This window comes from Pseudorasbora parva, chromosome 18 (assembly GCF_024679245.1).
Source record: "Pseudorasbora parva isolate DD20220531a chromosome 18, ASM2467924v1, whole genome shotgun sequence".
Taxonomy (NCBI): domain Eukaryota; kingdom Metazoa; phylum Chordata; class Actinopteri; order Cypriniformes; family Gobionidae; genus Pseudorasbora; species Pseudorasbora parva.
This window is the reverse complement of record NC_090189.1, coordinates 25,796,136-25,806,538: the sequence shown is the minus strand read 5'-3', so window position 1 is coordinate 25,806,538 and position 10,403 is coordinate 25,796,136. Positions and strand designations below refer to the sequence as shown.

At 40.5% G+C, this 10,403-nt stretch overlaps 1 protein-coding gene across 1 annotated transcript; it reads right to left on the bottom strand.

Moving 5' to 3' along the window:
- Positions 1-5,872: 5,872 nt before the first annotated feature.
- LOC137046532 (serine/threonine-protein kinase pim-2-like) lies at positions 5,873-10,314 on the bottom strand. The gene is made up of 6 exons (XM_067423783.1): positions 9,981-10,314; positions 9,503-9,721; positions 9,039-9,184; positions 8,511-8,889; positions 8,117-8,293; positions 5,873-6,922 (listed from the first exon to the last, which is right to left on the bottom strand). Exons 1-6 carry the CDS (start codon positions 10,312-10,314, stop codon positions 6,795-6,797), a joined length of 1,383 nt encoding a protein of 460 aa, XP_067279884.1. The 3' UTR covers positions 5,873-6,794.
- Between the last annotated feature and the right edge of the window lie 89 nt (positions 10,315-10,403).

The window sequence follows — 10,403 nt, the reverse complement described above, 5'->3', positions numbered from 1 at the left end:
AAGCCATATTTTTATTTTGAATAAAGTTTTTTCCCGCTGTTAGGGATGACACAGCTTTACGACGCACTCAACACAATTGTAACAGTGTCACGAACTGTACATGGTTCTAGTGGTTGTAGTTTTCATCCTCACCACCAGGGGGTCCTAGAGTGCTCCCTTGGTATGGTTAAAAGATGAGGAAGTAGTAGAGTAAGATAGAGGACAGCATGGTGTGCTTTGTGTTCCTTCTTGGCCTTGAAACATCCTTGTTGGGAAACCTAGTTGTTTGATGCTCAATTGTAAGTAATGTTTGATTATAACCACTGGATGATGTATATTGAATAACTTTATTTCATACTTAATGTTATATGTGAAATTTAGTCATGAGGTAACTGTTATTATGCCTTGAGATTGTCGTGAACCCCATTTTAAGTGGGTTGGTTGAATGAATGTTTGTATTTTCTTTTATAGAAGGATTCTTGATTATGGGCATTCTTTCCATGTTCATCACCATTAGGGATGGGTATCGTTAAGGTTTTAACGGCATTACTACTCTTAACGATACTGCTTATCGGTCCGGTACTTTAACGGTATTCTTATCGGTACTTTTTGAGATTTATATATATATATATATATATATATATATATATATATATATATATATATATATATATATATATATATATATATATATATATATATATATATATATATATATATATATATATATATATACCCCATACACACACACACACACACAATTAACAAAGATATACATTATATAGGCCATCAGTGCTTTAATTTCAGGAAGAATTCTAGTAATCAAATGTAAAGTAACACTGCATAGTTTATCATAGATAGCCTAAATTAATTCTTATTAAAGCTGAAGTTATTCATTCAAGAGCTGTGAGTGATTTTCTCTTTGCATTTGGTTGTTTAATTCTCAGTAATTCGTCAGCATGTTTATTTACACCGCTGCCTCTTTAAGACAGACGTGCAGATCTATAGGCGACTGATAATAGGCAGATGCACTACATTTTCTCCCAACTATCCATAATAACAACGTCCATTTTACGCCCGTTTCACACATACTCCGTCTGCAGTGCGTGTGCGTTGCGTATTTTTTTCCGTACCCATGTTAACGGATGACAGCGTTCACACTGCACGCGGATGCAGTCCGTCAGTCCGTTCCAGGAGCGTTGCGTCTGCAGCAGTGCACGGATCGTTTTCGTACCGAGTCTATTTTTTGCTGCGCTGCGTTGCTGCATTAAAGTGATAGAACATTTTTCGCATTAAAATAAACATGTACTGACGCGAAAATCTAGTAATTTCAACACGGATGCATATCATTTAAAATATACTCTTGTTTCAAAGTCAACACATGGCTTTTTTTCTCAAGTAAAGCAACAAAACGACACCTTACCTGGCATTGAGGTAAAAAAATGTGCCATAATGGATAGCACTCGTACTTTCTTGGAGGTGAAAAGCAAAGTTCTTTATGACCCGCAGGATTTCTTTTAAAAGGGTTTAAAAACGAAAGAAAAGACGAGGGTCGGCTGTTTTTGAATAGACTATTCTAAGTTTCTAATTTAAAATGTTTATGATTTTAGGCTATAACCTATGTTTAAATGTTTTGCCTTTTGTGTGAGCTAAATCTAAAGTATATTAATATATAAATATGAATTAATGAATTGAAAAAAAATGTTGTTTAAATGTAGGCTTGTAGCCTACGTTAACCTGTCTACTCAGAAAGATTAAACAAAGAGAATTGCAATTCTGATGAGCCAAGATCAGTAACAACTTCTGGATTTTAAATAAAAAATCATTAATAAATGCTGTGTTTGTGGTATGTAAAAGCGGATCAGTTGCGGACTGCAAACGCAGCATATGTGAAAGGACTACAGGGTGTGGGGCTCCTGCAACGCATACGCAACGCAACACGCACCGCACACGCACTGCAGACGGAGTATGTGTGAAACGCCCGTCATACTCCGTCTGCAGTGCGTGTGCGGTGCGTGTTGCGTGCAGTCCGCAACTGATCCGCTTTTACATACCACAAACACAGCATTTATTAATGATTTTTTATTTAAAATCCAGAAGTTGTTACTGATCTTGGCTCATCAGAATTGCAATTCTCTTTGTTTAATCTTTCTGAGTAGACAGGTTAACGTAGGCTACAAGCCTACATTTAAACAACATTTTTTTTCAATTCATTAATTCATATTTATATATTAATATACTTTAGATTTAGCTCACACAAAAGGCAAAACATTTAAACATAGGTTATAGCCTAAAATCATAAACATTTTAAATTAGAAACTTAGAATAGTCTATTCAAAAACAGCCGACCCTCGTCTTTTCTTTCGTTTTTAAACCCTTTTAAAAGAAATCCTGCGGGTCATAAAGAACTTTGCTTTTCACCTCCAAGAAAGTACGAGTGCTATCCATTATGGCACATTTTTTTACCTCAATGCCAGGTAAGGTGTCGTTTTGTTGCTTTACTTGAGAAAAAAAGCCATGTGTTGACTTTGAAACAAGAGTATATTTTAAATGATATGCATCCGTGTTGAAATTACTAGATTTTCGCGTCAGTACATGTTTATTTTAATGCGAAAAATGTTCTATCACTTTAATGCAGCAACGCAGCGCAGCAAAAAATAGACTCGGTACGAAAACGATCCGTGCACTGCTGCAGACGCAACGCTCCTGGAACGGACTGACGGACTGCATCCGCGTGCAGTGTGAACGCTGTCATCCGTTAACATGGGTACGGAAAAAAATACGCAACGCACACGCACTGCAGACGGAGTATGTGTGAAACGGGCGTAAGAGACTCTCCAAGCCGGTCATTTTGACATAGATGTTTGTGTACATTTGATCGTTTAGACGCGATGTGTGAAACCGAAAGTGTAATTTGCTCATCACTTTGCGGGCTGTTTCGGAGCGCGCGCCGACTTGGGAACAATCTCTTGCGCACATTTTTGTGCTTTTAATCGCTCTTTTTATTATTAAACGCATCACACAATTTACCAGCAGTTGCTAGACTGTATTTTACAACAATCACCGATCGTGCTGATTCTGTCATCACGTTTGAGTTATATGACAGCGTAGGCTACCGCTGCAAAGGGAATTAAGTTGCGCTAGACATAAATATTAAAATTATATTCTTTGCCAAAATCTAAAGCCAAAATCTTTGCCAAAGAAGCCAAAATCCAAAATAAAATCACATTATCACGATCTAGTGTAAAGTATAACCAGGCTATGTTTGAATGTTTAGTTCTGTCCTCCGTCCGTCATCACTCATTAGGGCTGTCGTTTTGCTCTCTCTCTCTCTCTCTCTCTCTCTCTCTCTCTCTCTCTCTCTCTCTCTCTCTCTCTCTCTCTCTCTCTCTCTCTCTCTCTCTCTCTCTCTCTCTCTCTCTCTCTCTCTCTCGTCACGTGTATTTTCAAAAGTACCGAAAGCAGAACCGATAACGGCCGAGCTTATCGATACAACGGTCTTTCAAAATTCAGCCCCGGGGCCCGTTTAATACCGGGTTTCGGTACCCATCCCTAATCACCATGTGCTATGGGAATAATGTGGATGGGCTATCATTGAGGAAGAGACTGATGTGCCAAGGCATATGGGACATTTCTTGCAATACATGTCTGAGCTTTAAGCTTCAAGTATAATCCTTAAAGGGGGGGTGAAACACTCAGTTTCAGTCAATCTCATGTCAATCTTGAGTATCTATAGAGTAGTATTGCATCCTTCATATCTCCGAAAAGTCTTTAGTTTTATCATATTTATAAAAGAAATATAGGCTGTACCGAGTCTTTCCGGAAAAAAATGAGCGCCTGGAGGCGTATCGTGTGGGCGGAGCTAAAGAATGACAAGCGCGCAAAGCGGTGACGTCCTCAAGCGTGGAGAAACCCATCTATCTCAGCTAATACAGATAATGATCCACAATCAAATCTGAGGGAGAAATAAATTGAACAGGAGAAACGGCAACAGCAGGACGTCCGTCTCTGTGGTATGTAAGTTACTGTATTTAATGGCCTCTCCACATTTCTATGTGTTTACTTGCAGTGTATGAGGACATGATTCGGTTTATGGACTATTGTATGCGACTAGACCTTAGAAGTAGCAAGCAAAACGGTTTTGCACGTCAGAATACTGTAACGTACAGAGAACAACAATGGAGTAACCGTTAGCGCATTTGAATGACGAAGCACGCGATCGTGTCGTTTACTGATGTTTACTCATGCGACGGTAGCCAATAGCAGAGACATTTGAAGCAGTTTAAGTTAACTCACCGTCGAAGCTTTATCGCTGGGACCACTCCGTCAGAAACACACTTCTTTGGTATGATTTGGTAAAGTCCTGTGACAGCAGTGGCGTGTAAATCCATTTTGAGACGCAACTGAAACGATGTTGTCAAGCTTCCCGTCATTTCTGCGTTCAAATCGGTTCAAATGCAGCGCTGCCTTCCCGGAATGCTGTGCTGAAGCATTGAAGTCGCTTGATGTCACCCATAGGAATAAAGTGGAGCGCGGCGCCGTTCACGGACGACTGGATCTGCAGCTGAGAGATTGTTTACAGCGTGCTCTAGTCACGCGCGCGCGCACCCTACCGGGAGAAGAGCCCGTACGGCCCATACAAGGACCTTCCGCTCTTATTAACGTCAAATAGACCCATACTCGAAAAAAACTCGCCGAAACTTGTGAGAAACCGGAAGGAGTATTTTTGACACAGAAATACTCCATCAAACGTCCAATATTAGTTTTTGAAACTTTGTCTATGTTTAGGATGGGAATCCAAGTCTTTAACAGTGTAAAAAGCTCAGTATGCATGAAACAGCATTTCACCCCCCCTTTAAGTATTTTCCTGCGGACGAGACTTTCTGTGATTTCTGTTTTGGGTTATTGATTGATTTGTTTGTTTGTTGTTTATTTAATTATTTGGAGAAGGTCTGTTCCAATAGGGGTTATTCAAGTATTATGTAAAAAGGGTCCATTGTCGTGTATTTGTACATCAAATGAACTTAATCAGCAAACGAGTTTGGAAAAGGAACTCTTTATTGATATAACCATGTGTGAAGTAATACAGTTGAATCCTCCTTCAAAATTTGTGTAGCTGTTTTCTTTGTTAGAGAGACAGAGGATCAGTTATACAATAACAGCGGCGCGCACACGTCATTATTTAGCTCCGCTCACACGATACGCCCCCACCCGCTCGGCTTTTTCCGGAAAGACTCGGAACAGCGCATCTTTCTTATATAATTATAAAAAAAAGACTTTTCGGAGATATGCAGGATGCAATGCTACTCTATAGGTACTCAAGATTGACATGACACTGACTGAAACTGAGTGTTTCATCCCCGCTTTAACTTCAAATAGCAAATGTAGGGTCACCTGCTATAACTCCTTTTTGAGATGTTACTTACCTGGTATTTACTTACCTGGTGAAAGCTGATAAAATAAGATGCTTAACCTCGGTAGAACTGAAGCATGATCTGAATAGGTCATATTTACAGATTATTATGAGTTTTTCCAATAAAATAACACATTTTGTGCTTTTTTTCACAAACATTGCAGTTTAATGTAGCACACAGGTATAATATATTCCTGGGTCAATCACACCAGTGACAGGAAGAACTGGGACCAGGAAAGGATCTTCTGATGCAGTCAAGTGAGAGACTTCTTGATCCAGAGCTGCTTTAGCCAGGATCTCTGTGACCAGGGAGGTTGATAGAAGAGCCCTGGGATTGGACCAGCCTTAGACACCAGCTCTGGCTGAGGCTATGACTAGAAGCAGGGGGATGGCCTTGGCTGGGAATTTTTGACAGCCGTGGCATGAATCTGCATCTCCATCATGTTAGGAACTGCTTGGAAGCTGTTCAACTGGGGCTGCTATGACAGCTGCGGGACTATAGTGGGTTCTCGGGTTGCCTTCAAGCCTGGACAAGAAGTTTTGTGATCAGGGCAGCTCTGAAAAGGTACCTTGTCAAGTAACCTCTTTGGTGCCTGTGACTTGGACCTCTGTGGGGCCTCGGAAGGTTCTGCAGCAGCAGTGACATGAACCTTTATGGCCTTCACTGGCATTTCTGGAGTGGCCCTGACAGGTTTGCTGTGCTCATGGCAGCTGAGAGTGAGCTCTGTGAGAAAGTGGATGCAAGGAGCGGAACCTCTGAGCTGTCAGTGCAAGGAACTTGTGAGATGGCTTGACAGGGACCTCTGGAAAGCTGAGTGTGACTCCATTACTAAAATATGATTGGATGGTGCAGTACATAACTAACTTAACTAAAACTAAATAAACCATTTGCCAACCACATCACTAGGTGAGTAGTTCCGCAAGACGCTAAAACTACTGCCTCAAGCCAAGGCGCCAGACGCAACCAAGGCCTGCCAGCCCCGCAAGACGCTAAGGCTGGAGGATGGAAAGACTAACTTAAACTAAATTAACTATTTACAATATGTACACATCCCTAGACGAGTAGTTCCGCAAGACGCTAAAACTACCGCCTCAAGCCAAGGCGCCAGACGCAACCGAGGCCTGCCAGCCCCGCAAGACGCTAAGGCTGGAGGGACGGAGTGGCCATCATGTCAGCCCGCCAGACGCAAGGCTGACCCTCTTCATGACCTACAGGGGGACCTGAAAAATATTTATAAATTGTACAAGTTAGACAAAGATATTTCATAAAGTATAGAAATACAGCTTGTCATCTGTGCATGAGGATTGACTATATGACAGTTGAAGCAGGTATTGAAAGGACGCTGATGACTATATTCAGATAATCAATCCCAACAAACAAAAAGCCAAAAACAAGAAAATGTCAATAAGTCTTTAAACTTATTAATGTTAGACTCAGTACCTTGAACCAGTCCTGAGAGAGCATCTCCTCCAGATGAAGCCTCTGCTCTGGTTCGCTCTTCAGGCAACCCCGAATAAAACGACAGCATTCTGTGCAGAAAGATGGATATGTCTGATCATTACCTTCAACTTTAAAGGTGTCATGAACTGGCTTTAAAAAAATATATATACTGTTGTCTGAGGTTAACTAATGACATTCGTGTGGTTTTTACATTCAAAAACATCATAATTAATAAGTAATAGGCTATTTTCTACACTGGTTTTGAGGATCTCCCCAAAATGCTGGGTTTTGATGGGTGTGCTGCACTGGAGACTTGGAAGTAAACGGCTAGGATTGGACAAGATTTGCATATTTAATGAGCTTCAGCTCCGCTGTCATATCTACGTCCATGTCAGTTCACATGAGGGAGGGATTGTTTTGAAAGCAGCAACCGAATGATTCTCTCAACCACAGGGATCGTACATGTCTTTATCAAACAAACACAATTATTTATTTCTCATCCACCCGCGATTCGGCTATTATTTTTGTATTACATGGCCCGTCCGATCGGTCGATATAAAGTTGTGCGCGCGTTCCTTTCAAATGTCAGGTTAAGATAGATTGAACAGCGCAGATCACGAAAGGAATATTATTTTACTATTTGAGATTCATCGGCCTGCCAATGGGCTTAATTTTTGGTAGCCCGTCTGGAAAACGGATAGCCCTGGGATGCTGCAAGTCCAGCGTGCTTAAGGTATGTTCTGTTAAACACGTAACGTTACACATAATAAAAACAATCTATAAGAATGCAATATTATTACATATAAAAAAACACATTTTACTCACATAAGTGTGTTGCACCATTCCTGTCAGATCCAATATAGAAAAAACAGCATTGTGTTTTAAGCTACAATAGCTTAAGCTACAGTAGTTTTGTGAGCTACTGATTTAGACCTGCTTATTATTCTGTAGAGGCGTGTTTCACCTCACGATCATGTCAGGAGGAAGCACACGATCGTTTTCTGGGCCTGGTGTCTATAAAAGCTTTTCTTTGACTAACAAGGAAGTTTTCAGCTCTGAAACGTACAGAATATTCTTATATTCCCATGACCTTTTACATATCAAAAGCTCAAGGGAAAGCTGATTTCTTAATTCATCACCCCTTTAAACTTGTCGTCTAAGCTGTAAAACTGGAGGAGATTCCTGAATTATCCATAACAACATCTTTTTAAAAAAACACAGTCATCTCTGTTTTGCATGTTTAACAGTTCCATTGTCCTTCTTTGTTGTAATTAAATTCTCACCATCTGAGAAGCCCGGCTGGAACCAGTCATCGGCATCCATCAACTCGATGTCGCTGCTGTCTGGGAAAAGGCTGGTAATCATAGTAAACAGCAGCACCCCTAGCGACCACACCGTTGCCTGCTTCCCATAGTACTCTCCCTTTTCAAAATACTCCGGGGGGCAGTACCTTTTTGTTCCTGGAGGACAGAGTTTGTTGTGTTTCAAAGTTTGCTTTACCACTGCATGTTTTCTTACTTTACTCTGACTGAAATGGCATTACATTTTAGGCAACAAAAATAATTTAGAATTTTGTTAATGCATTGTTAATATCTCGCTATGTCTCATTTGATTAAGACATGGTGTAACTGGAAACTTGAGTTTAAATCCCTAACTATAAGTTTGAAAGATAGATACCAGAGTAGGTTTTGTAGGATGAGCTTATCAGACGGTCCCCACAGCCGAAATCAATTAATTTGACCTCTAGTGTCTCTGTGTTGACCAGGAGGTTCTGCATCTTGACATCCCTGTGGAAGACTCCCCGGGAACAGCAGATGGCAGCAGCGTCAATCACCTGACACATTAGGTGACGCGCCAACTCCTCACTGAAGAGTCTGCCTTTATTCATCCAAAACCTGTGCATGTCCATGCAGGGCAACGGGCGCTCCAAGACCATGACGTACTTGTCAGGATGGTCCTGCCAGTCCAGCAGCTCTATGATGTGGCGACATCTGGGCCCTTGATTGGCCATGAGTGTCAGGGCCACCTCAAGAGGAACTGGTCTGTGATGGTTAGGCTAGAAGATACAATTTAATGATAATAAGATGGAAGTGGTTTCTCAAATGAGGATTTTGAGTCTATTGAAATATTTGTGATTCATCTATAATGTCATAAATTGAGAATAGTGATTAAGAGGAAAAGACATAAACTGCACAGTCTACTTACAAGGCTGATGTATGGGGTGTTCTTTGTCTTTGCTGTCAATTTCACAGCAACCTGAAGGCCATCTTTGCATCTGGTCCCTTCAAAGACAGAGCCGAATCCTCCTTCCCCTATCTTCTTGCCGCTGGCGTATTTCCAGCCAATGTGGTCTATTAAAAAATTATTATTACAATTATTACTATTATTTTTGAATTGTGTAATAAAGCAGTGTGCTACATTGTTGCATGTTTATTCTAACTGTTGTTAGAACGTTGTTTCTAATTCTCATATAAATAATATACTTTTAATGACTTTTAATCACATATTAAAAAATGTATAGAATGTTTGTGCCTTAAAAAACCTTTTAAATACTAACCTTTTAATACTAAAAGAAATGTTACAGCTGCATTATTTAAATTAATTACATTTATATTCCTTAAATAATATTTTTGTACGTGTTTTATTTTGGGTTATGGCAGTAAACTCACACTCGATCCTCTTGATCTCATCACGGTCCAGCTGTCTCAGCAGATGTGGTGAGATCTCACCCACTGACAGACTGCCTGGACTGTCCTGATCTTGAGACAGGACGTCCTCCACTTGCTGGTCATCATCAGTAGCAGGAGAGAGTTCAGGACTACTGGAAGGAGGTTCCTGATGATCATTGTCCTCTACAGTAAGGATGACGTCCTGTAGAGAAGTCTGATCTAAAGAGAGGAATATCAACCAAAAGCTTGTTTTAATAAAATAATATCAATAAAATATTCCATACACATATTATTTATTTAGGGAAAATTTGGTAACTTGACATCTTTAAAGATTAGTCTTCAAACTGGTTCATCCATTTATCACATAGAGTAAGTAGGCTAATTGATCTGCATTTTTTTAAATGTATGATTGTAATGAGGCATTTATATATTTTTGTAAATGATTAAGAGACCTTTTAATGATTTGCTTATCATTTACCTTCAGTACAGCTCCTGGATGGGGGTTCATCAGTGTCCTCTTCCACCAAACCCTGTTCCACCTGCGCACCCTGAGCTTTGGTGGATTTGGGGCAAGAAAAACAAAAGAAAGAGGCAACCAACTTTCGAAAGTTCCTCTTCTTCTTTTTCTTCTTCTTCTCCTTCTCCCTTCTCTCCTGCTCGCCTCCCTCACCGATACCCCCAGGCGTCTCGTCAGGACGAGGGTGGTGCTCCGCCTTGTGGTCGGTGGGTGTCAGTGGTGTACAGAGATTTCTCCAGTGCACGCACTCACCACCTCCCTTAGCGTTCTCTTTACGAGATAGTCGCTGTCCCATAATCAATACGATCAAAATGCTATCAACAACTGCAAACACACCGTAAACACTGTTGAAAACACAACTCCTTACTCGCTACAAAGTGAGCA

Coding starts and splice junctions, on each gene's coding strand:
- LOC137046532 (XM_067423783.1), bottom strand. CDS start 10,314: ATGGGACAGCGACTATCTCGTAAAGAGAACGCTAAGGGAGGTGGTGAG. Junction 8,294..8,510: donor ATCCTACAAAACCTACTCTG/GTATCTATCTTT, acceptor TCTGTCCTCCAG/GAACAAAAAGGTACTGCCCC. Junction 6,923..8,116: donor CCAGCCGGGCTTCTCAGATG/GTGAGAATTTAA, acceptor CTTTCTGCACAG/AATGCTGTCGTTTTATTCGG.